Raw genomic sequence first — 27017 nt, forward strand, 5'->3', positions numbered from 1 at the left:
GAGCGTGCAGACAGTACTGTGCCTCATGAGCTAAGCTGGTTAAGGTGTTGGTGGTGCCTTACTAAAGAGTACTTCACTGGTAGCTGGGAAGCAGACTGACATCTCTTTCAAAAAACTACTGGTAGGAGCCTTTTCCCCCCTGTCTAGAACAGGACTGGAACATAGCACTTTGGTTCGAAAGCCCAAGTCCTTACAGATAAGCTACTGCTGCCCAAAGCAAACACACCCAAAAAGATGAAGGCTGCAGCTTTCAAGATAAAAAGGGTGTTAAACTACTGTACTTTTAAATCACAAGAATAGCAACAACAAAACTGTTGACCAGACCTCTCAGATCACATGTGTGAAACTCAAGGCCCGGGGCCAAATCCAGCCCGCCACATCATTTTATGTGCTCCGCGAAAGCAAATCATATGTGTCAACTTCAATGATCCTTGCTGAAATCTGTACCGAAATGTTGAATTGTCATGTCTAATAAATAACACTGAGATTTTGCAATAATTTTGTTAACCTTTTTACACTTACTTGAACAATCGAACAAACTATTATAGTTGGCCGATTTCAAAACTAGTAATCCATCAATTTGTTGTGTACAAGTAATAATACAGTTCAATGAAATGATTAAGCAGTTATTTAGTTTCACTATTATAATGGCCCTCCAAGGGAAGACATAACTTCAAAGTGGCCCGTGACAAAAATGAGTTTGACACCCCTGTTTTAGATGCATTTAAACATGTTAATGTGACTTTGTTTGTCTTTATAAAAATTGAGTTAACCATTCCAGGCTATTTGAATGGAAACCAAATTCCTCTCTCATCTTGTACATACTTCCTGCTCGGCACTTGGCTGGCAACCAGTCCAGGGTGTGCCCAGCCTCTTACCCGAAGTCAGCTGGAATAGAATAGTTTTGCCTATTTTTGATTGATATTGATTTTGGTTAATTAAGATCTTGAGTGCTTTTATTCTTCATACACACTGATAAATCGAATGCTGGAAAATTAATTTGGAGCACTGTGTTTCTTTAAGAAATTGTAACCAAAAACGTTTTTGTCATCGTTTCTGTTCAAGTTGGATTTTGTTAGATTTTGTGTCCTCCCACATTCCAAAAACATGCGTGGCTGATTGAACTCTCTAAATTATTGTCCCTAAGTGTGAGTGTGAGCTCGGATGGTTGTTTCTCTCTGTGTGCCCTGCGATTGGCGGCAACGGTTCAGGGTGTCCCCCGCCTACTGCCCGAAGACACCTGCGATAGGCTCCAGCATGCCCCGCGGCCCTTAAGAGGATAAAGAGGATCGGAAAATAGATGGATGGACGGATAATTTAGATTGGATGGATGACTGGATGAGATTCCATCCCGTCTGTTGATTTATGAGACGTGGACGAAGCCCCGCCCCGTCTCTCAGCGCTCGATGGGAATACGGAAGTGTGCTCGCTCCTCTGCAGCTCATCTGTTTTCTCTGCAGACGTTCCAGTTTTAAGACGAGATCTGAAACGTCGAGGGTATTTTTTATTCCTGCCCGAGTGGTGTTTGTGTTGCCATTCACGTAAGTACCCTCCTGTCTTCCAGTTTTAAGACGAGATCTGAAACGTCGAGGGTATTTTTTATTCCTGCCCGAGTGGTGTTTGTGTTGCCATTCACGTAAGTACCCTCCTGTCTTCCAGTTTTAAGACGAGATCTGAAACGTCGAGGGTATTTTTTATTCCTGCCCGAGTGGTGTTTGTGTTGCCATTCACGTAAGTACCCTCCTGTCTTCCTGTCTCGCGAACGGGGAGAGTGAAACGACACCTCGATTTATAACGCCACCGTACTGTAGCTAGCCAGCGTTAGCTGTCCGAGCTCTACCTCCGTTCATATTATGAGAGAATAAAGGCGTAGTTCTCACGCTCAAATGAGGTTTCGCAATGCATATTGGCACTCGACAATGCCCAAGTAGCAGGTGGACCGAGCTGGGTTCCATTTCCATCATGGCAACAAGTGTTTTGTGTGTATGATGCTCATAAGTTTAACTCTGTCATGATGCGGTCAAACATTGTGTCCACTTGCATTCTTTTGTCATGGCATTTTTCTGAATACTGTGATTCTTACTTGTCTTGATATAAATCTTAAAATAAAATAACTGGTCATAACTGCAAGATACTGCAGTTTGGAGTTTTAAACAATAACAGACCATTGCTTTGGTGGGGACTTGTGAAATAAAAAAATAAATAAAAAAATGTCCCTTAATCCCCAAGCATGCAATGTGCGTGCAAGTAGGCGTACCTCGTGAAAATACTGTACATACAAGCAGAGAGAGAAAACTCCACACAGGAGGGCCGGAACCTACATTTGTATTCTGAACCGCAGAACTATGAGGAACACGTGCTCACCACTAGACCACAATGCTGCCCAAGAATCATGACAACTGCATTGTATTTGTGGTGTGCAACAAAAATAAAGTGTAAAGTCAAATTTCCGTTGAAGAATTAAAATTAGCACGACTGTCTGCCTCACCCATCTGAGATTGAGGATTTAAATCCGGGATACTGCTTTCTTGTGTGGAGTATACCTTTAATACCACACACTGGTGTTTCTGTCCATTTTTATCCAGATCCACATTTTTAAATTCTCTTGTCTTAATAACTGCCTTGAACATCAAGCATATGTTCCAAATAAAAGGCTAACCTGAAGTGACCTTTAAATTATTTTTCTTTTGTATCACTCACCCACCAATTCAGAAATATTGTTGTTGTGGATAACTCAACTTCTTACTGTCATTTTTGGAAGAGGTTTGATTTATCAGGCTTTTTGTGACAACTTATGTCACGATTTACGACTTTATGTGACTGCTTGTGTTTCTTTCGAAGTACTTTTTTGTCTTCTAATTATTTTTAATTTTGCTAATTGCAATATTTTATTCTTTATTGCTGGCTGCTATGGGGCCCTCAGTAACTAATTTTGCATGAGTTTTATGACCAATAAACACCTTGATACCTTGAATTGATGGTCACGTTATTCTGAAGTCAGAAGAACCATCTGCTCTCTGTCCCGCTTATCCTCATTGTGAAAGGCAACATGGACGTTGAATACTGTATTGCCAGGTGAGATGTCTGGTGGTTGTGTTGCTAGATTCTGCTTCCTTTCATGCAGATGATGAAGTTTTATTTCTCACTGAGTGTTGTGTCAGGAGTGACATTCAGCAGGAAAACTGTGCCAAATAAATCTTTTTAATATTCTTTTTACTTTTAAAAACACCATGTGGAATTTCCACGCTTTTTGCTGTCCTTTGAACATTAAAACTTGTGACAGACAGGAAGTTTTGTGGCAGTGCAGCCGTCCAAAGTTTTTTTGGCAGCAATGAATGAAGGAGTGAAATTGTTACATTTGAGTATCTGGAAGACAAGACTATTTCAGTCCTGTGCCAGCTGGAAATGATACAACGTTGAATCAGGAGTTGACCATTGGTAGCCACGGGGGTGAGTGAGCATCTGCTTCTCCTTCTGCTGCTAAAGGCGCCAGTGAGTGAAGATTGAGGCATTGAAGGCACACCGAAGTCCAGCGAGTAGAGTCAACTGCTATTCTCAGTTAACTACTGAGGTCCTACGGTTTGTGTCAAAGTTTGTATTGTTTTCACATTGGACAGGTTAAGTTCCCCAAACATATTACCGCTTGACCATACAGAATATGTTCAACGTTGGATGTTCCTCTTTATTATGTGAAAACCATCATCGGAACACCAAAAGGAAAATGGATGATAATTATTATTATTAGCCTTTAGAGTATTAAATGTATCATGACAAGCTACATTGATGTTCACATCCCTCCAAAAAGGTATTTTTGTTATTTGGCCTACTGCATGTGTTGAAAATGCAGGACATTTGTTGCCATGGGCCCTGTACCTTGATTCCATGAAACGTGTTGGAAATTATTTTTTGAAAATCAAACTGCTGTATTTAGCAGTGCTAGAAGACAAGCCCGAAACCTGTTCGTGCTTCACTGGGCCTACCCGAAACAAGGTGTGACTGGCTGCTAATATGGTGTTGTTTTGGCAGTGTCTTGAGAATTATTTTTGTCTCAGGTGTTTAAAAAAAACAAAAAACAAAAACATATCCTGACAAGGCATTTCACAACTTGTATGGCTTTACGAAATTAATTACTTTCCAGTTCAGTAAACCCTTGTCAAAGTTGCAAAGTTGGTTGCTCAGTCGAACGATCACGTCAAGGAAAATGGTTCTTTTTTTTTGCCTCAAACTCTACTTTATTATTCATGCCTGACCTGTCTGCCAATTTGTGTCATGGTTGGCATTTTTCAGTACAGGGATGAAAAAAAATGTTCTCTAGCTGGGCACCGAAGCTGCAACCATTTTATGCTCATGCAGTGTGAAATCCTTTGAGGTCAGCAACTTTTATTTAGATGGTTCGGCTCTAATGTACAATTTTTGTGACGTTCAGTTCCATCCAAATGGTGTTTCTGCATTTTTTATCAGAGCCCATTATAAATCACATCTTCAGTATGACAGTCATTGCCAGCAGGATATTGACATTTGGCATGATGCTTCATTTCAGTACTCTACTATGCTTCATACATGGAAAGGTCTACACAAGGGATCTTCAAATTTTCAATTGTCAAAGCATCCTCTGATGGTGATTAATTCAGCCCATTTCAAAATTCACCTATCAACAGTAACGTTACGCCTCAAGGGTTCAACACTTTTGTTGGACTAAAATGTGCATGTTGGTGTGAGTGTTGATTATTTTTACTTTCTTAATTCATGCATTCATTTTTCTGCAAATGTAATTAATTACTTTTTAGGATTATATATCCCGAGTTGGAATGAAATTTTGCTTCAATACAAGTGTTTCACCTTCACACTCTTCTTCTATGCAGAATGTTCCGCTTGCGGGCACTGTCCGCTGTGTGGGTTGGCGTGTCACACTTGTCCCGGCGCTACCACAGTGGTGCAGTGAGAGGGTCTGGACGAAGGAGGGTGATGTTGGCAGCTCTGGTTGGGGTAACTTGTGTCTCTGCTAGTACTGGACTGCTCTGGAAAAGGTATGACTGAGTTCATATCGAATTATGTTAACGTCAAGACTATCACACTATTAAAAAAAAAACAAACAAACGAAGAGGTTCGACTGTAATTTAAATGTACCCCGTTTACGTTTTCACCTGTATAACATTGACATGTCAAAGTCCCAATTTCACGTCGTTTATTTTCCATTTGCCGATTTTGCTTACAACGAACACCTTAACGTAAACTTCATCATAACTACCAGATTTTTCTCACAAATTAGTGAACACAATGAACCATGGTCGATAACTGCCACCGTGACCTTGCTTATGAACAAAATTTACAGCGCGGGATTCCCCTCTGTTGCTTAGCAACACATGATGTTCTACCAGTACTTCAGTCTCTGTTATTAAATGTGAGGGTCCCTGATCAAACTGATTTTGTCACTATTATTTCAAGATAACTCATTTGTCTTTGTCCCACATATTAAGTTTAGCAATAAGCAATAGCATTTCAAATGGAATATTTGTGTTTTTGTACGTATTTCAATAAAAAGGGACAATTTTACTTTTTGAGCAAATTAACAAACAGATGAATGCATACAATAATGTGAACACATGATTACAAATGGTGCACCCTAATAAGGTAGCGTTCATAGGTGAATAGCACGACACCGCAGTGGGCTGCTCATTTTTGTTTTCTCCTCACTCTGCATTCTCTCATTTAAATGACTCCCAAACGTCATGTGACACAGCTAGAGTTGTAATCATTGAAATGGCGAGTTACTGGCCATGTTCATAATACTTATGGCCACCTCATGTGGCATGTTGTGCCCCTGATTAGTCCCATGTAGAAGGTGTCAGTGTTTTGATTGTTCCCCATCGCTATGAAGGCTGGTGTTCAAGACAAAGTGGTCAAGAGGGGATTCATTTGCTAACTCGAGATCCCAGTGGTGATACAATAACTGTTGCAAGAGCCAGCATGATGGATGAAGCCATGAAATGTTTGACAGCCGAGCCACTGTTCTGTTTGTATCTCATTAAACCAACTTATTATTCAGCCCACCATCGACTGTCTCACTTCACCATTATTATTCCAATTTGTCAATCGTGATTTACAACAACAAAAAAAAAATTAAATGTTGGTGGTCTGGGAGTTGCCTGTGTTAAACAGCTTAGCGTTTCAAAGACACAATATAGCACTTTTAGATCACATCTGTATTCAACACCAATGCATCCTCATCTACATAATCCATCATATACCTGACAAATGCAACTTTATTTGTAAAATGCACATAGATATTGTATTTAACCACCCGATGACACATTCATTTCCCGCAGGTTCTAATCTGATTCCAATCTTTTTGTTGTCGAAAACTAGAGCGTATGCTGATGCAGGGCCATCAGTCCGAAATTCCCAGCCACAAAATGGAGAAGGTGATTTTGTGAGGGCTTCAGACTCCGAGTCAGAGAAATCAGTGGAGGCGAGCAGTAGTGATGACGAGGCCAAGAATGAAAGTGGCGAAGGGAAAAAAAAGAAGCAACGCTCTGGCTTCCGTGACCGCAAGGTAATCAATCACCGGCCAATCCCACCAATCAGCCACTCTCCCGTTTGATACCCTTAAAGAATGGTTCTGCAGCAATCAATATTCAATATGCTATATCAGGTTGTTTTGACAGAATATTTTACAGAGGTAATCCAGCTTGCATTTCTTTTGTCATAAACAACAGGGCTGTTAATTAGGGAGCGAGGGACAACACAGAAGATGATCAAGTGGTCGTCTTCTGTTTCCAGCTTGTTGATTGTTGGACACATTACTGAATGGAATGGGGATTTATTGGTACAATGGTTAAATTATGCAAAACGTTTTATATTCTGCTGAAATGGTCGAGGATCCAAAAGCTTTGGATTCACTGCACCATTTACCAGCAGATTGCAAAAAAGTTGTTGCAGAAATGGTCTTGTCCCAAAGCGATTCGTAAAATACAATACAATACATCTTTATTTAAATAGCATATTCACAACAGCTGCAATTATGTCAAATGATGTCGACGCCTTGCTCATGTTGTCAAATAAAACATTTACCTAACCATGAAAGATCAGTTCATTGTATGTGTTGGATTTTCACAGCATTTTTATGCATTCCCTTTTGGTTTCCCATTTTCAAGGGTGCAAATCCTCATGTAAATAACCGAATTGACTTGGATTTGACCTCCCATGCTACATAATGGCATGTGAAGCAAAAAGAATCAGTCCTCCACAGAACATCTCATTTTAACAAGTGGAAACCTTCTTTCCTGCTTCCCAATGTAATGACTAATAAGTAGTGTGAACCAACACTGAATCATGAAAACACTTTTTTTTTCAACTCTATATTAGTAAATGTCACTTATTAAAATCAGAGAGTGTTGCAACCTGAGATAGTCATTCAGTGTCACATAGAATAAATAAACTGCCTGTGTCCCTGAACAGTTGCTGCAGTCTCAAATTTGCTGCTCTAATTTGAAGCATTTTGCAGGAACGGGGTGGCTATTTTAAAACGAACATTAACCGAGCTAGTGACCGCGACACACTAAACTGTTGTTTTTCACCGACTGCTCATATAGTTGAGATTTATTTATTTGTGTGTATTTTTGCAGCATGTTTGCTGAGTTTTATTATGCAGAGGTTCTTATTGAGATATTTTTTTTCAAACCTGGTTACTGAATAAAAAAAATAAAAAAGTGACTTACTTCATCACAGTGTTTGATCTGTTGAATGAGAACCATTTGCTGTGTTTGGCAGGTGATGGAGTATGAAAATAGAATACGGGCCTACTCGACCCCAGACAAGATTTTTCGCTACTTTGCCACCTTGAAGATTATCGGTGAACATGGAGATGCTGAGGTCTACATGACGCCCCAGGACTTCATACGCTCCATCACACCAAATGAGAAGCAGCCAGAGAGTGAGTCACTTTTCAGCCATCCACCCAGCTGAATGTTATCACAGAAATTAGCCCTTTTTATGACCTTTTACGCCTCATTATTCTGTTGTGCCCGCTCATTTCTCCTATCCCTGGGTTTGGCTCTGTAGATAGTCAGGGAGGTGTGCCATTTTTTGTCCTGCTTTCCAGAAAAAGGCTATAAAAGTGTCTGAGTGCGGAGTTATTGAAAAAGCAAGTGTAAAATGCTTGTCATTTACGCCGTTAAGTAAAACATGCGATGCAAATGTCATGTCAGCACATGCATCCAATAGGTTTTATGGACACAATTCTTCTGGTAAGCAGCTGAGTTCATCCTGCCCTGCTCCTCAAAAAAAAAATAGTAAATAAAAAAATAATAGATAAATCATACACGTACAGTAAATATTACACCATACCAACCCAATAAAAACCAGAGAATATGGTGGTAACTGAGCATGGTTTCGTTCAGGCTCACATTTGAAATGTGAATTATTTATTTATTTATTTATTTTTGTGTGTAATCGTTGAAATTCCATAAGAATTGTGACCTCAGTCTTTCTGATGGATGAACTAAACATGTCCTCAACGTGACCCGCATGCGCAGTAGACGAGACGACCTCACTCTCTACACAGGGTTTAAGAAAGTTAATATGATGCAGCGTGTAGGGGCTCATATTTTTATCATCACATATCTACAGAGGAATGAATGTGGGAGGATGTAGAACTATTTTGTGGAACTGAGGGTTGGCTTTTCGATCTCCTTATTTCATGCAGACGTCTATTAAAGATAACGTGACATCATCGCCAAGCATAAATGAACCAACCGTCTGCATGGCTTCATAGCTACTATCACCACAAATATGCACTTGGGCTTCATGTTTCAAGTGGGATTACAATAAAGTAAAATATAAAATCAACACAGTTACTCAATACGACTGCAGATTAACACACGATTGTCAGTATTCCTCCCAAACACCTTCTCTTCCCCTCCCCTCCCCGCGCGAACTGCATGTTGGGCTTTTGATGACATATAGGTTGGCTGTTCAGATTGAGGTCACATTGTAAAAAATTGGATACCTATCAGATTTAGAACCACATATGAAAGTGACCCAGGCTGTATGGGGTGGTTGAACCATTCACTGTCATAAAAAAAAAAAAAAAAAAAAAAAAAAAAAAAAAGGTATACAGGGTACATAAACCTGGTGGAAAACGTGGCTTGATTAACATTATATCAATATTTAAAAAAATATATTTCCCTTTATTGGTATTTTACTTGCATCTTACAATCCTTGGAGTCAAGAACTATATTATTTATGGCCGATGATTCTTTAAAAAAAAATTGCAAAGTGGAAATGACTTTTTGATGAACCTTATTATTCACTTTCACATGTCAGTGAACTGCAGAGCATGAATAATATTATTGCCATTTGCTGTATCTCATGCTGGAATGCATCGATTTTTTTTTTTTTTTTTTTTAACTAGGGTGTCTCCTCTCATGTGACTCTGTATTTGTTTACTTTTTCAGATCTTGGGCTTGATCAATTTGTGGTGAAACGCTATGATGGAAAGGTAAGATTTGGATGTCTTTGTGATAAAGAATAGGAATAGACGAATACTGATATCAGGTATCGGTACTGGGCCGATACTGACCTTATTTCAAGGTAGTGAGTACTCAGTAAGGCTGTCAATACCTGTCACCGAAACATTCAAATTAAAAATTCAACAACATTCAAGTCCATGTTGCTTTTATTCTTTCAATGTATTTTCCAGTCAACCTTGTCAAATGTTCCTCTTATAAATGCCCGAAAGAGTTAAACCTGGTGGAAAACGTGGCTTGATTAACATTATATCAATATTTAAAAAAATATATTTCCCTTTATTGGTATTTTACTTGCATCTTACAATCCTTGGAGTCAAGAACTATATTATTTATGGCCGATGATTCTTTAAAAAAAAATTGCAAAGTGGAAATGACTTTTTGATGAACCTTATTATTCACTTTCACATGTCAGTGAACTGCAGAGCATGAATAATATTATTGCCATTTGCTGTATCTCATGCTGGAATGCATCGATTTTTTTTTTTTTTTTTTTTTAACTAGGGTGTCTCCTCTCATGTGACTCTGTATTTGTTTACTTTTTCAGATCTTGGGCTTGATCAATTTGTGGTGAAACGCTATGATGGAAAGGTAAGATTTGGATGTCTTTGTGATAAAGAATAGGAATAGACGAATACTGATATCAGGTATCGGTACTGGGCCGATACTGACCTTATTTCAAGGTAGTGAGTACTCAGTAAGGCTGTCAATACCTGTCACCGAAACATTCAAATTAAAAATTCAACAACATTCAAGTCCATGTTGCTTTTATTCTTTCAATGTATTTTCCAGTCAACCTTGTCAAATGTTCCTCTTATAAATGCCCGAAAGAGTTTCAGCGAATCTTCACTGAAAAGAAAGGTCTGTAGTTTGTGCAACACTCAGCATATACATTATTCTCATTGTTTAGCCGCGTTTGTCCCTTTTGCAGGCCATTTGTTGCCTTTATTTACTTGCCAAATTTCTGTCCACGTGGGTTTGTCTGATACTCCATTTCGCTTTTGTTGTCTCAGAGAATCTCCCTCCAGTATGGCCAAAGGGATCCCAGCTGAGTCTGCCTGCCCATTTTGTTAAATTTTTTTAAATTTATTTTTTGCCCATGGCCACATTAAGCGTAGATGAAACGGCTATTGCCTTGTGTGTGTCCTGAAGCGTTGTCGCTTGAGGGTGAAGGGAAATTTTCAGCTGGGCTACCCTGATAAAGGCTTTCGTCATTGGCTGACAAGTAAAACATTGCGCTAAAACTAGTTGCTCTGTCTCAGGTGCCATTTGATATAAAACACAATTAAAACAAGTACAAGATTTGCAACTTAGGCACTATTTTTGCCAACCTTAAGTGGAAGAAGTTCTAGTCTGGATGTGATGTGTACGTCAGTACGTCCCTCTCTGGTTATGGCTTATTTGCAGGTTCAGTCTACATTGAAGGCAAACACAACACACCCAGTGTGACTGTGACTAAACAACTCATTTGTAATCTGAGTCACCGTGTGTTTTATTTTGCTGCTCTAAGAGGGCTTTCTAAAAGTATTAACAGGATTTCATTTCTTTGCTGAACATGGTTTGTCATTGTGTCCATCATTGAGTTTTCTCCACCCAGCGTGTTGATGTGGGTGTGATTTTTGCCACCACAATTTAACACTGTAACCCGCTGTTGACTTTTTTTTTTTTTTAACTCTTGTTGATTCAGTCATGCTTTTGTCTCCTTCTCATAACAAGTAATCCCTCCATTTTCTCTCCTCCCCTCCTTGTGATTAACTATCTTCCTCAAAACCAAAATTTCCACCTTGTCTGTCTTGACCCCCCCCCCCTTTTCCCCAATAATTCCATCTGCCTCCCCCCATGCTCCGCTCAAAACCTCCCTACCCCCTATTCCTTGCTTCTTCTACCGCCCTTGCCCCAACCCTGCTTCCGCCCCTCCCCCTCTTCAGGACTTCTGGCAGGTATGGGGTGTGTGCTCAGCGGCATGTGTGCACCTGAATGAAATGCTGCACATTGTAGTCAATACTTGATACTCTTGGTTCTTTTAGTCCACATGTGCCTCTCCCTTTTGTTTATACTCTTTTTATTATTCACTCTTTCCTGCTATATATTCAGTGTTTGTGCAGGGGAACAGCTCACCTCATGATTTACATTCAATATTTCCCTATCGCAACTTCAGGAAGGGTGAATCCACAAATCTTATTTCTGTACAGGACAGGACTGTGTATATTCAGTCTAGAAAAGTAACGTACTCATTTCCCTTTTGAGCATAGCAGAGAGGTGATTAAAAACAGTGCAAGTAGCAATTTCCCAAAAATGACAGCCTGTCAAAATTCGATTGGAAATGTCAAAAATCAGATGATGGGTTCCAGAAAAATTTTTTAGGGGAACGAACGTTTATGACCTGATTACTATTCATCATGACCAAAAATGGTTGAATGTCAAAATAGCATTTGTGAGGGATCGTTACTATTTCTTTGTTAAATGAAAAAAATGAAGCTATGCGATTCAAATCTGGACATAATATACAAACCCTTCAGTTTTAAATTCAAAGAAAATTTCTAAATCTTTGCATTGGTTGCCATGGAAATAGGAATGTTGCAATTTCAAGAGTAACAGTATGTCTGGACATGGCAGAAATTCATAATGTTATTGTGTGTCAAATTGCAGTATCACTGAATACTGTCATTATATATTATAGGTTTATAATATGCCCATTGATGGTCAAACGTGTGCAGCTAAATAAAGTTGACAACTGTTGATATTGTTAGATTGTTGTCGCAATTATGGTATATTGCTGACCTGTTCATATGATTTCATGGATAGTTTTCTGGACTACAACTTTTGTCAATAGGAGGTGACCTATCAACAGAGTAGCATGGGAACCAACTAAATAGAACTCTTCTGTCCATTTATGTTATTACGACAATCTATCCATGACCAAATTGTGCATCTATGTTCATTTAAGCAATTGGCTGCACGATTGTTGTTCAGAACAGAATCGTGTTTTCGTCCAAGTGCCTTTGGAAATCACTAGATCATGTGAGATTAAGCTTCATATTGCCAAATGTAGGTATGGTAAATGATCAGAATAAGCTCTGTTTGGCCTGGAGCAGGTCAATCACGTGAAAGCCTCTTTTAATAATTGATTGGGAGGTGTCAGTCACTGATGGTGACACACAAGCCATTGCCGCTGTCGTTCGTGTCTCATGTTTCTGCATTATACTACCCGAAAGTCTTTGTGTTGGCCATTATATTAAAGATCTCCCCAGTGCTCTTTGTATAAACCTGGTGCTTGCAGCTGTCTGCTATACCAACCTTACTAAATTATTCAAGCTTAAACTTTCCACTTTATTTCTCTTAGAATTACTGAAGACTTCTGCCGCAGAACGGAGGCGCAACTCAAATGTGACCCTCAAAAGAAACCATGGCGACTACTTTTAAGATAGATGATATAATCAACTGAAAATGTTTTCAATTTGTCGCCCATTTAGAAATTGTAACACTGCTGTTCCCCTGCACTCAATCTCCCTCTCTTGTTCGTTCTAAATAATTTTCTACTTCATCTCCTTTTATTTCTCTTCAACGAGTTATGAGCTCAAGCTTTCTACATGCTTTGGTTTGGCACCCATGCCCATTTCCTCAGCATGCCCTTTTACCAGCGTCTTCCTCAGAAAGTAGCTGGTGGTGGCGCCCTCCTTCTGCGCATGGTGGCAGCACAGGGGCTTTGGGGTGCAGTAAATGGCTCTGTTAACTAGCACGGAGGCTGTGTCAATGTGCTTGGTAGCCTTCACCAATTCATCTTTTGGATTGTTCCGATGTCACTCCTGCATGGTGCCTGAAGAGCATGGTTTTAAAGTCACTGAAGGCAGGAATTGTGTTTTAAAATTGGTTCAAACTGTTCCCTATACGCTGTGGCCTTCTGAATGAAAAGCCACATCGTCTGTCAGTAGACACCTGCTACTGGGATTGTATGTGAGTGCGTGTGTGCGTCATTTAATTTCTTATTATCCAAGCTGTTATCTTGTTGACTCCTTCTGATTTCACAGGAAGCTTCAGCTGGCCTCTGTTTGGACTTAATTTAAATGGCTATGTTCCGCCACCTTTTCACTGTTTCCAACTCCCTGTGACCCCTGTCTGTTGATGAATAGCACATAAAAACAGATGCTGTCCTGATCTACAAGATGTTTTGAGTCACATGGGCATCTGAGGGCTTGCCTTCCTCTTGTGAGGCAGCTGCCATTTCTCAGCAACCAATATATGTTGTTTGAGCTTTCCGCATCAGAATCCCCCTTCAGTTGTGTTCCCAGAATAATCATGAGCTATTAACTGCACACCTGTTCTTTCAGTTCTCTGAGGACCAGACACAGACAGTTGATATGTTCTCTATACCCAGGCATCCACTCTCATGCGGTCTGTGGTCATTTTTTCCCCCCTTATCATTCATTGCCCTACAAACATTTGTCTGGGATAAGAATGAAGGTCAGAGAGACATTCCTAATGTTAGTGTTTGAGGCCTTGTGTTAGCTGAGTAATCATGTAATGCTATTGCTTTCTTGAGTACTTGGATGGAGGTCGTCACAAAAATACTCCGGATTAAAAATAAATGCCAGTATAGAAGTCCTAAAGGGAATAAAAAATTACATATTTTTAAAATACTGTGTGTGTTCCAAGAGGCAGAGCGCTCTCCCTTCCCATTAATTTCGGAACCCAGCCAAAGTTATAAACAAAGCAGCTCATGCTTGAATTGTTTCCATCTGAACTGCTTGATCCACTGGATGTCCACAGTCACAGCCTTAGTAGTCCTCTGGGTCAGAGTGAATTTCCAAACGCACCTTATGTTGACAGCAGCAATCAAGTTCGAGTTGGACGAAACGCCCACTTCGAGCTAGAAAAAAGTTTTTCTTTTTAGTATAAGCTTTAGCATATACCTTAACTAGAATCCTGAATCGCATGGTGGCTAAAGTTAGAATCCTGGTCAGTTATTGCACTTTTTGTAGATCCTTGTTGTGGCAGAATGGCGGCAGCAGAGTTAGCTCACGCAATAGTTACCAAGACTAAAGTTCTTCATCTTCGACTTCATCTCCTCTGCTTCTGTTTCTTCTTCTACTTAATTTGGGTGGTTGGCGTATACGTGTGGTGCATTACTACCAGTGGGAGAAAGTGGCGGAAATGCACAGAAAGTCAACATGGTTCGGGAAAGGGGATTTTGGGTGCCAGTACGAGTTCTAATTTTAATATAGTAGATACAGGTCGCATTTGAATATAAGTCATAGGATCAGCCAAACTATGACAAAAAAAGCGATTTATAATGTGAAAAATATAGTACTTTTTATTCTCCCCCAAAGCTTTTATAATGCAGTGGAACCTCCATAGTCAAACATAATTCACTCTCTGACACTGGTTGACTTTCAACTTGTTCTCTTTAAAAAAAAAAAAAATCCCATTGAAATAAACGGAGTTGATTTGTTCGAGACTCAAACTGTCACCATCATCAAATATTTGACTGTTTAGGCAAATGTTACATGCAAACATGTATAACTGTCAAGCAAGTTCAAAGAAAAGCTGATCCGCTGTTTAACCTAAATAAAACAAAGTCAAACCACTTCTCGAAGATGAATACGTTTTCGGCACAATATAGTCAGTCGGCAATACGCTTACGTCTACAGATTGTTTACTTTGAGTTCTAGTGAAACTAGTTAACCTGTACAAGCAACCAGATGCTTCCCTGTAAAGTAAGTGCAATTTTCAGTTTTTTTTTTTTTTAACATTACACTTAATTTTTTGACATTGCTAGCACCCTTTTGCATTGCCATCATAGAGAAAACAGTCAAAGTATGTGTGTGTGTGTGTGGGGGGGGGGGGTACATCGAAGTCTCACAAATAGTGACTGTTGAGATTCTATCACTTTTGGGGCATTCCACTATGGACGTTGCGCTATAATAATACTGTTATACAGTTTGTCATCTTCATTATTTTAGAATTTTTCAATATAGTCAACCAATGCAAATGGGAGTTTCAGATGTGAAACTACTCTATAGAATATACATTAAAAAAAGACAACTCAAATGGCAAAAATATTCCTCAATCCTTTCACTGCCATGAGCATATTTTGTAAGCTTATGTGATCAAATTTTGAAGCACTTTTGAACACACATATTGAGTAATCATTTTTTTGGTTAATGCCATTTGTTTGATTTTTGAAGTTACAATGTGTCTGGCGCGGCGCTCTTGCTGCTAGGAAACAAGAGATTGGCCTTGACCAAACTCTCAACCTCCTCCTGTGAATTGCATGGTGATATAGAACAGTGATTCATTTGACAGCATCGTCAGCAGCTTTGTCACAAGTGTATTTGTGCCTTGACTAGTCAGTTGCTCTCCTAATTTTCCTGCAGCCATAAGGTTAGCTTGACGCATACGGCTTGATATGAACACGAGCTGGTTTAGCAAAGATTCAATCAGGAAGCAAGCTCGGATTTACTCTGACAGCTGTGACGTTGACACCAATTAGTAGGCACGCGCTGTCAAATGAATGCGCTATTTGTTAATTAACGTGAGTACTAGTAATGAGCGTGACAGTCAGTTGGGATCAGTCATTTGAGCTAACTCTACAATTACACATACATTCAGAGTCTGTCATTTCGTCTCTTTCTTTCTCTCTCTCTCTCTCTCTCTCTCTCTCTCTCTATCCCCCCCCTCTCTCTCTAAATGTGTATAGAATTTTTTTTTTTTTTTTTTACCTGAATACCTTCTGGTGATGAAGCGGTTCAGATAGATATTTCATTGACGTGCCCACTTCTGGTAGAAATTATGAGGAGGGAGTCAGTAATGTGAGGGATGGCGCTGGTTTTGTTATCCTAGCCAAAGGGGATGCCTCAAAATGTTTCTATTCGCACATCTTTGTCAAATTGATAGAATTTTGAAATGTCATACTCGACAGTGGAATCTCAAAGATCAAATTCTGTCGTTGAGGTTCCACTGTATATTGGACAATGTCATATTGCTGTAGCGCGATACGATTTGCTCTTCTCAAGCTCCACTGGCCTTTACCAAATGGATAATTGGATTGTATTTTGGGGGTAATTAATTACCATGGTTTTCATTTTATTTTTAGGCCAAATGTTTTCTTTGTTGAGGTGTGTGTGCATTTGTCTATGTGTAATAAGCCCAGTATCAATATACGTGTGTGTGTGTGCGTGTGTGTCTTTATCGTTCAAGACCCTGCTTTAGACAGCAGAGGCCATGCCTGTTCTCTAACAGTTCTTTCTCATCCTTCCTCTTCCTCTGAAATGGACCTCTTACAGACGGAGGTAACTCCACCCGGGCTTAGTGTGCAACTCCTGACCCCCCCCCCTTCCAAAGGCATGCGCCATCTATGTCCACTCTTATTTGGTGGAACGGTCCACTAATGGGAAACCGTCTATTTAGCCGTTTCTTGACCGAGTGTGCAGTGTGCATGTGATTAGTTCACACTCTCATGCAAGGCTGTAATTATACACATGCTAACGGAAAAAGAAAAAAAAACATAAGTTACCTCGTGCGTGTGCGTGCGTGTGTGCGTACCCCTGTATAAATGTGTGTGCGAAACCTAAATCCCCTTGTATGTAATAATACCTTTTGGTTTGTGTTCCAGATGTTTTATCAATAGTGCGTATGTTTGTGCTGCGGTCTTGTGATGTTTCCTCTCTTGTTGTGTCAATATCACACTGTGAGTACAGCCTCTGGTATATAATGTTTGGACACCCACTAACTATTTGTCATCACCAAGCAAACTCACCTGCCTGTATAGCCTCATGTGTATGCAGCTCTTGCATGACTGATATTGCACTCGTTCCTCGTAACCTATTCAGTCCAATGCACACTGGTTCTCTTGTATTTATTTTCTCAATTATTTACATTTTTTGGGGGGCGTCTTTGAGGATAGCCTGCTACGGGTGTAAAACTCAAAGAAACACCACTGAAAGCTAATAAGGCCTATTCTGAATAAAGTCCACTCTTTTAATGTTTTCCTTTGTTTGCCTGGGGTGATATGAGCAGAAGATTGCCCAAGAGAGGGAGAAGTTTGCAGATGAAGACAGCATATTTTACACTCTGGGGGAATGTGGCCTCATCTCCTTCTCCGATTACATCTTCCTCACCACTGTGCTGTCCAGTAAGTGCAGATTTGTTCTTCTCACCCAACATTACTCAAACCCTGCATAGAGAGGCCCCCGGTAGCTTAATTCAAACACATAATGGAAAAAGCCAGTGACAGCCTAACAATTAGGCTTGACCGTGGTGGTGATGGTATAACAAACGGTGGAGCAACCCATATAGACAGACAATATAACAATACTAACAGGGATGTATTCTTTATCATCTATGAAAACAAACAATATTATTTCACTCTAGTGAGTCAGTGAGCCTAGTGACTCTGCTTTTGTGTCTTGTGTCTCTAGAACTGAATTATATTGCCCAAGGTGGGCGCACCAGAAGGAGCAGCACAGTTAATTAAAGTGAAGCATTAAATCATTACATTCTACTTCATTATAAAATACTTTTTTCAACCAAGTACAATATTATAGTGTATTTTCCTTATGAAAAAGCACATTACAATTATTTTAGGGCTCCGGAATGGATTAATGGCACGTTCATTCTTTTCAATGGGAAAGGGTGCTTTGAGATACAAGTGGTTTGAGTTATGGGTGAGGTCACAAAAACAAAATGTAATGAGTATCTCTAGGCATCGCTGTTTTAGCTAATGATGTGTGTCTGTGATAACAGAAGATACAATGTAAAATATATACTCCTATTGTTCATATGCTGTAATGCAGGACCAACACGTGCAGTTGGCAGTATTAATTTAATGTTTAAATTATCGTACATCGGTGATAGTTGGCTCAAGAGACAGTCGTCCATCTGATAAACTGGTCGTCTGAATGTGGGAGATGCAGCAGTTGATGTGTAATGTGATGTTTATTGTTTATTGAACATATATAAAACATACAATAACAGATTGTCAAAATCCAAACTAAAATTATAAAAGGAAAAATAAAAGTAAGTAATACAAACATCATCACAGTTATATGTTCAAAGGAGTAGGGAGAAGTATACAACTTATCTAGCTGATGTGAGTCAGTATTGAACTATTTAGCCATCTTCTGGCTCATTCAAGTGTGATGTGTCATCTCCATAGTTCTTTATTGATTGCAGAATGCATTTCCTTTTGTGTGTGCTTGCTTGTGGTCTCCAGCCCCCCAGAGGAACTTCGAGATCGCTTTTAAGATGTTTGATCTCAACGGTGATGGAGAAGTAGACCTGGAGGAGTTTGAGCAGGTTTGCCTGGGAGCAGCAAAATGAATTGAAAAAGCTTGTCACACGCTAGCGCACAAAAGACAAGAGAACTCTGAGAGCACAGCTCTCCTCGCATGCTTACTGACACATTTGTCTCCGGTAAAAGTAATGAGGTCATTTAAGCTGTTAATAGCTAGAAGGAAAGAAAGTTTCCATCAGAAATTATTCTACGTTCAAGTGAACAAAATGTTATAGGCCCCTGATATTCAAATAGATTTGAAAGTGGCAACCTGGTCTGATGCATTTGACAGCAATGTCAAATCTGAATATGGTCATTTGCATTTTCCTTATTAATGGAAACCTAATCCAAAACTGTAGCAATATGTATCGGATCTTTTGACTTTACAGCTTCTGACTCTGCATACACATGGCAAAATGTTTTATTATATAACATGTCATTAAAAAAAAGTTTTACATCTTCATAATATCATGACGACCCAACCTTGTAAAAGTACCTACACATTGTTTTATTTACATAACATTTCTGTATACATATTTATTTGTGTGGGATTTGTCATTATTCATTCACTATATCCATTTAGGTCCAGAGCATTATTCGCTCTCAAACGAGCATGGGCATGAGACACCGCGATCGCTCCACCACAGGCAACACTCTCAAGACAGCGGGCTGCAGCTCGGCACTCACCACCTATTTCTTTGGAGAAGACCTGAAGGGAAAGCTCACCATCGGCAGCTTCCTGGAGTTTCAGAGGAAGCTGCAGCATGATGTGCTGAAGCTGGAGGTACTAGAACTTGATGACACCGTGGGGCCATTTAATGGGTTCAGGGAGAAAGATTGTTGGCCATACAGCCGAAGACAGACTTCACCTTTCATAGTCACAGCCACTGCATGATGTTGTCGAGCATCTGCTGATTCTGTCAATTAGCATGAGTTGTGTCGAAATGATCAACTGAACCATCTCCTGTAAAGCATCCGCTGCATCTTAAGCACACCGCCTTGCATTTGGTGCAAACACGGAAGATAAGGGCGTTTAGCTTGGGTAATCTAATTTCTAATAAGGTATCTCAAGTTCATTTCTTCCCGTCAGAGAGCCTTGGTAGATGCTTCATTGGGGTATGAATGATCAGCCCCTCTAGTGCTCCTGTCTGGCTCATCATTTGCATAGTAACAAGCTGCCCCTCGTGGTACGAATTAGCATTTTGAGAGGTCGGCATATTCAGAGGCGAAGAAGGAAGTCTGCTGTGTGCCTGTCAAGCTGCCACAGATATAAATCGCCAGGATTGACCTGACAGAGCCATGGTCCACTCCCGCGTAGACAAGCTTCGCTGGAACGCTGAGAAAAACCCACAGTGACATTTAAAAACCGTTCCATACCCGTGCCCGAGTCAACTTGATGTCTGACACCAGAATTTACTGTTTCCCCATCATTCTGCGCCAGCCTATTAATTTGTTTGTTCTCGTGCAACCACAATCAGTTCTTATCAGTCTCTATCGCGCTTCCCCCTTCCAGTTTGAGCGCAATGATCCAGTGGACGGCCGAATCTCCGAGAGACAGTTTGGCGGTATGCTGCTGGCTTACAGCGGCGTTCAGTCCCGTAAACTCAAGCAGATGCAGAAGGGATTGAAGAAGATGTTTAAGGATGCACAGGTAGAATGGTGTGTGTGTGTGTGTGTGGGTTGGGTGGGTGGGTGTGTGTATGCATTGAACTCTTAAACGATTGGTCCTTGCTGGGGTTTTCACTAATTGCCCTACGTGTAAGCATGTGTGGAAGCGTGTGGGCCTGAGGGAGATTTTTGAGTATGCACAGGAGATCATTTTGGGGAGCTCATACACATCAAGGTTATCCACCTGGCCAGTATTCCCTCTCGTTCCTCGTTTTTGTCATCCACTTCATCTCTGTCATATGAGCACACGCAGAACATCGGTACTCAGGTGCAAGTGCTAGTTGACATCTTTTGCCTCCTGGCCTCGCCCCGACCCCCAATTTTTTCCCATGTCTTTATTCTATTCCACACTGAATTGTCAGACTGACTTGAGGGTTCTAGTATAAGGGGCATTTAACTTGACTTCTGTGAGCCATTCTCACACCGACTCGGATTTTGAAGTTTAAAGTGCCTGCATTGACTTTGCTGAGAGAAGAGGGACAAGATCTAAAATATTCTCAGCGTTGAAGGCAAGTTTTGAACGTGCACACTCAACTCCCCATTCCCAGCTTGTTCCATGTACAGTAATGTGGTTTCATGCTGGTTGCACTTCACAGTAATGAGCCCTGTAAGTCAGGGTATGGAGGGCTGTGCTTAAGGATTTGACACCCCCGCTGGTGTCGCAATAAAATATGTCCCATCACGTCCTCTTTCAAGATAGCATACATGACGCGAATAACTTTCAGCTTTTGTGCTCCAGATAAACTGACCTGGGTAATGCCAGTGCGATTGGTAAATAAGCTTGACCTAACTTATGTCTATTAAAAAAAAGAGAGGAAGAAAATTGTTTTTTAAAAAAAAGCTTTATTTTTCTTTGCAAATGAGCAGCCAAAAAAATGTTTGAAAAAAGCTTTGTTTTAATTTACAAATGGGCAGTTCAGCGGTGTGGCAGTCATGTTGGATTATGCATGTGGGCCTGTTCTGCTGACACTCCACAGCACAGCGTTCATCCATGCATGCCCAATGCCTCTGCCCATTTGTGTCACACTGCTGAACCGCAATCGTGCTCGCAGCGTTTCGGCAATATTTGGATGACCTTTGCGTTTTGCCGTGACCCGGTCATGACTGGGTTACATGTTGTCTAGGTTTTCAATTATTTTTTATTCATTCCGGCCTTGTTTTTCCTGCTCGGTGCAGGGCATCACATTTGAGGAGGTGGAGAATTTCTTCACCTTCCTGAAGAATGTCAATGATGTGGACACTGCGCTGAGTTTCTACCACATGGCCGGAGCGTCCATCGATAAAGGTAATGCCACTTTCCCTCTGACCTTGGCTCCAAATAACTTTCATTTCCTTCATCTTGTAAAGCCATAAATCCTCCAGCACTATGTAATCTCACTCAATAAGAGTTGTTTCTAAAATCTGCTTTGGTGAAAACAATGCTCAGTTTTGACTGACAATTTGGAAAGTTATGATACTGCGTCACAATTATCAGTGTGATGCAGTGCACTGTTGCAACCAATATTAAACAATGTTAAATTAATAGCTGAGTATTTCTATCGTTGCCGAAGCATTATGTTTTATACAGCTTGTAAACTGTATTGGCGTTCATTCGATTATGCCGGTAATTGTATTGTGGCCTCACATGTGGCACTCACATGGACACACAGCGTTACTTTGCCTCCCAAGCAAGGTGTGGATTTTTTTTATCGTATGCATTTTGGCACCGTTAGTTGGTCAGCGGTCATTTTTGTTATTTTATGGATATGGATTTGAAACTGCTGCAACATCTGCATTTCCCTTCAGGGGATCAAGAATAATGAATACAAACAAAGCCATCTGTGTTGTGATGTGTTGCTGTACTTATGATAAAGAAACAAATATTTTTCTTTTATTGACGCAATGCATCATGCGATATTGCTTTTTTTTTGTCAGCATTGGTTATGCACTACTTTTCAAGATGCATTATGGGGTATATTGAGTGTACTATCATAGGGAATCATCTATATTGACCACACTTTGGAACAGGACTACAAATAGGGAGCTCGCTATATGGAGCACTTTGTTGTAGTGGCTAGGCAGTGATTCCTAACAGTCTCTCTTGCAGGTGGACTTTAAAAAGAATCATTTTTATTAATTTGATGGACAACCTTTTCTTCCTATCCTCCCTCTTTCATATGCCATCATTCCCGTGCTTCCATTTTATGGTCTTTTGAGGTGTACTCATCAATATTGCTGAGATTAAAAAGATTTTCAACATTTTCTGCCTGGGGCTCCCCCCGCCCCCTCCTGCCTCCTTGGTTTCTGTTTTCATATCCCCCCCTCCCTCCGTCATCCTCTCAGTCAGAGCGGTTCTCAGTTCTACCCGCTGATGCTGTCAGCCTTTCTTCCTCATTTCCATTTCTATTGGACTGTGCTCACTGCGAGTGACACTCCACAGCGACTGATCCAAAGGCAAAGACTTGCAGTCTCTTGCCAATTACGTGTCCACCACACGCTGCTATGCTTCTCCACTAATGAGTTTCCTGGTCTGTGGTTCTCCCTCTCCCAGTTACCATGAAACAGGTGGCCCGCACTGTAGCCAAGGTGGAGTTGTCGGATCACGTGTGCGATGTGGTCTTCGCCTTGTTCGACTGCGATGGTAAGTAACTCTTGTTAGCGGTCGTCTTGTTATATTTCTTCTCCCTCTCAAGCCCCCCGCTTCTTCTTCAGGGAACGGCGAGCTCAGTAATAAGGAGTTCATCGCCATTATGAAGCAGCGGCTTATGCGTGGGCTGGAAAAACCGAAAGACATGGGCTTCACTCGGTTGGTGCGCGCCATGTGGAAGTGTGCTCAGGACACCGCCTGGGACTTTGCCATGCCAAAGACATAATTGGGAGACCAAAGGTGACGCGCGAGTGGGAGGAACAATGCCATTAGAGACATTTTTCTTGTCAACAGTTTCAAGGACTGCAACCTTGAGGGGGTGTCATCAAGTATGCAGTGTGCGCCTGTAAAGGTTGCACCACCCATTTGTACAATTGTGAAATATACAAAAATATGTTGTGGCTATCTTCAGTGCAGCATTCGATGGCATGTGAACCTTTGTTAAAAACGTATTTAGCCGATGTACAAAAGTCTGTTAGCGTCTCAGTAGTCAGTCCCAAGCTCTTTTTACCATTTGAATGTTTTTCCCATTCATTCTAAAATGTATGCCTTCTTTCAAATAATATATTGCTCACTGAAACACTTGGTTATGCAAATTAAAGATTTGTATTGATAACTTGGATGCTTGCATTTAAGTGGGACTGTTTTTTTTCCCAATTACTGTTACTGAGTTTTATTGCACTTAATACTAGCACTGAGTAAGATCAACCTTTAAGGCTGGAAAAAAGTTCTCGTTATCTTATTTACAGTGCTCTATTCATAAAATTGAGTTGGTAATCTGATTTTCACTTTTCAGTCAGCAATTATGTTCACTTGAATCGGGTTTTGAAGGTTCACCATGGACTAAAAATAACATTAGCCAAAAATAATAATCTTATTGTCCAGTGTCAGCAAGCTCACATAATATGCAGTTGATGTACATTGTCTGCTTGCAATTAATCCATTCAAAAAACCAAACCCCTACTTAGTATTAAGTTCTATAGTCAATAGAGAGAAAAATCTGTAGATTTTTATTGGGGAATTTAATATGGCATCAGTCTTATACGGGTAACTTGGCATAATAGGGCATTCTAAAGTATACATTCTGCATTCAAGAGAGAATGACCACTTGTGTTGTCATTTTACTCCACTTTATTGTGCACAGAGAAAATAAGAATCTTGAAATGTCACAACAAAAGTGAAACTCTTGTTGGCAATAATTGTATCAACTGCTAAAATAGGCTCCAGCACGCCCGCAACCCTTGTGAGGATTTTAAACTGTTGAGTAGATGGTTAAAGGTGTTAGTGTGCCACCTGGTGGCAACTGAATACACCACTACTGTACCGGCCTTGACAATATTGTTAATCTTGTAATTCATGTTGGGGTTCATGACAAAAAAAAGTAAAATAATGTATTGTGTAGGGTAAATCCAAACGGAAAAAGGTTAAAACGGTTTGGCAACATTTCTTCCTAATAAGAGGAGAAATGAAAGGATTAATTTTAACTACATTTCAACGCAAAATGGCTTTTGAGGAACAATGAAAATACATGGGGTCCTAATTAGTGAAATGGACTGATACACAATAAATACACACTATAAAACATACCTATGTCCTCGGTGAAACGATGTCTCAGAAAAAAAAACCCTCTTCAATGTTCCCATAGACTGACGGATGTATATAATTAATCTGCAATTAATTATCAAACAAATAACATGAATTGGGTGGCTGCAATGCATACATGGAAAAACTTACCAGACAGGTCATATTTGGTAACGTGGTTTCCTTAAGAGTCTGGACTGATGGCCTTAAGCCACCTTGTGGCTATAAACTGTCATTAGGCATCCTTGTGTCTTTCACCGTGAATCCCCCTTAAGTGCTACTTTCAAACTAAATGTTATCGGTCAAAGTAGCCACTGGTTGTGAGGGTCCGCGTTACACAGGTGATGTTGAGTTCAGAGGGAGGGAAAGTTCCTCAGTCACTGTCAAACTTGATCGAGTTGACCGAGGTGTTGATGACGCCACCTCGGTAGCTTCCTCTCTTCTTCTTCGTCTTTTCATGGCGAAACGATTTGCCTTTGGTAAAGCGGAGAGTTTCGTTGGCTTTCTGGCCCCAGTCGCCATTGGAACCCTTCTGAAAACGAGAATTGACGCCATATTACCAGCAACCTCCAAAGGGGTCAGTCACACTTCAATGAGCTTTAGTTTACCTTAGCGTCAAAAGAGTTGTCTGCAAGGCGGGGGTCCACGGCGACATCTTCCTCCTTTATTCTTCGGAAAGGGATGTTAGAAGACTGCAAACACATCACTGTTTTTTAGGACCTCATAACAGTTTTGTGCAAAGTGAAAAAGGCATAATTGGTGTGTTCTCTTATTGGACAGTACATGTTCAACACTCTAAAGTGAGTGTATCTAAAAAAAAAAAGCAGTCCAACATCACTAGATTGATTGATTAAAATGATAATACTACAAACACGACAAATTTAGCAATGGCTGTGCAATACAGTAATCCCTCGTTTATCGCGGTTAATGGGGACCAAAACCACCCGCGATAAATGAAAATCCGTGAAGTAGCGACCAATAAGCATATACAGGTTAAAAAATAATAATAATTTAAAGTCCGCAAACTGTCCGCGAGAAGCTGCAAAACAACAGCGAGTCACATAGAGCAACATATACATACAGTATTGTACTCCATGTATATGGAATTTTTATTTATTTTTTTATGAATATGTTTGAAAAAATCCGCGATGCACTGAAGCCGTGATAAACGAACCACGAAATAGCTAGGGATCACTGTGTAAGATTTTGCTGTTCGTTTTTTGTACAGCAGCGGTCACCTACGGGGAGCCCATGGGCATGACCACGAGTAGCCTGTGGGGGTGTTCTAGAAATAGCTCACCAGTGATGGGACATTGTGATTTTCTAGAATTGTTAGACAAGTGATCACTGGAAAATGTGAGCACTGGCAGAGTTTTGTTGAAAAAAAAAAAAATTTTTTTTTTTTTGCTTGTTGCTACTTATGTGACCTAATTATCCTGAGGAACCATTGATATGATCGGTGTCTTAACATGGAAATATACCATTAATTATTAAAGGTGTTTTGAGAAAATGTGATTTTTCCGAAAACTGGTAGTCCTTTGAATTAATCAGTACCCAAGAAGTAGCTGTCAAAAAAGGTTGGCGAGCCGTAATTTTCGGAAAACACCCGGCTAGTTTTTCCCCAAATCTGTGGCTTTTAATGTGATGCAGTTTATTTAAAAAAATTACTGGGAGCTTCAAGCTGTCACATCCGACCAATAAAATTACTGAACGCTCATGTTGAATATTCATGAGTCATTTGCAGTTGGGGTGGACACGCGTGAGGAGGGGGCAGGCTGCTTGAAGAGAGAATTGCAGAGGAGAAATGTGGAGGTCTGTATGCGTAGCGGCATACGGCTGTGTAAGGAGCAACTGAGAGCGAAAAGATTCTTGCGTTGAGTTTAACAAGTGCCATCAATACAGGCGCCTCTGCAGTACGACACCCATAGCCTCTCTGGTGTTTGATTGGCGACCGACTCCCACCTTCGCTGTGAAACGGGCTACAAGACAGCATATCCGGGGGACTTGTATAGAAATCGGTGCATCTCCCTAACATGTAACAAACTGGTTTCCAAAGGCTGTGGGGTGTGAAGCCTGTCAGCAATTTTACCTCGTGTGACAATGAGCGTCAGAGGTTCTGCAACACTAATGTGTACTGAGCTATGCTGTGTGCATGTATGAATGTATGTGCATGTGTGAGTTGTTTCTCTACCTTGTTGGCTTTGGGAAAAGTTTGTGGTGTAGTAGTTGCTTTTTTGGATTTTGGAGTCTTCGTCTCTTGCTTTTCATCCTTTTGCTTGCCATTGGTGCCTGCGTCATTCAAAAAGAAACCGTTTCTTGTTATTTCACTTGTCGTTCACTACTT

General features: G+C 40.4%; 2 protein-coding genes across 13 annotated transcripts in view; one reads left to right on the forward strand and one right to left on the reverse strand.

Moving 5' to 3' along the window:
- The first annotated feature begins 1364 nt into the window (after positions 1–1364).
- Positions 1365–23714, forward strand: micu1 (mitochondrial calcium uptake 1). Of its 11 annotated transcripts, none has more exons than XM_019870366.1 (14): positions 1365–1541; positions 4863–5027; positions 6367–6553; positions 7771–7933; positions 10075–10118; positions 11456–11467; positions 16811–16816; positions 17544–17658; positions 18739–18821; positions 19382–19582; positions 20312–20449; positions 21643–21751; positions 22997–23086; positions 23158–23714. In XM_019870366.1, exons 1-14 carry the CDS (start codon positions 1366–1368, stop codon positions 23316–23318), a joined length of 1650 nt encoding a protein of 549 aa, XP_019725925.1. In that variant the 5' UTR covers position 1365; the 3' UTR covers positions 23319–23714. The 11 variants fall into 11 exon arrangements, with proteins under 11 accessions (XP_019725925.1, XP_019725926.1, XP_019725928.1 ...); XM_019870364.1 differs by lacking the exon at positions 10075–10118 and adding an exon at positions 9456–9499 and having other exon boundaries at positions 1366–1541; XM_019870374.1 differs by lacking the exons at positions 1365–1541; positions 10075–10118 and adding exons at positions 1652–1731; positions 9456–9499.
- A 486-nt stretch (positions 23715–24200) lies between these two features.
- The window catches only part of nolc1 (nucleolar and coiled-body phosphoprotein 1), a 29493-nt gene continuing 26676 nt past the window's right edge, over positions 24201–27017 (reverse strand). Inside the window, exons 13-15 of one of the 2 annotated variants that reach the window (XM_019870346.1) lie at positions 26865–26962; positions 25282–25365; positions 24201–25205 (exon numbers count right to left, since the gene is read on the reverse strand). In XM_019870346.1, coding sequence (XP_019725905.1) covers positions 25047–25205; positions 25282–25365; positions 26865–26962 — 341 coding nt within the window. In that variant the 3' untranslated portion in view covers positions 24201–25046. The remainder of the gene's footprint in view (positions 25206–25281; positions 25366–26864; positions 26963–27017) is intronic. The other variant, XM_019870345.1, reaches the window with a different exon arrangement.

The sequence above is a fragment of the Hippocampus comes genome, unplaced genomic scaffold, assembly GCF_001891065.2.
Source record: "Hippocampus comes isolate QL1 unplaced genomic scaffold, H_comes_QL1_v1.1 scaffold76, whole genome shotgun sequence".
Classification (NCBI taxonomy): Eukaryota; Metazoa; Chordata; class Actinopteri; order Syngnathiformes; family Syngnathidae; genus Hippocampus; species Hippocampus comes.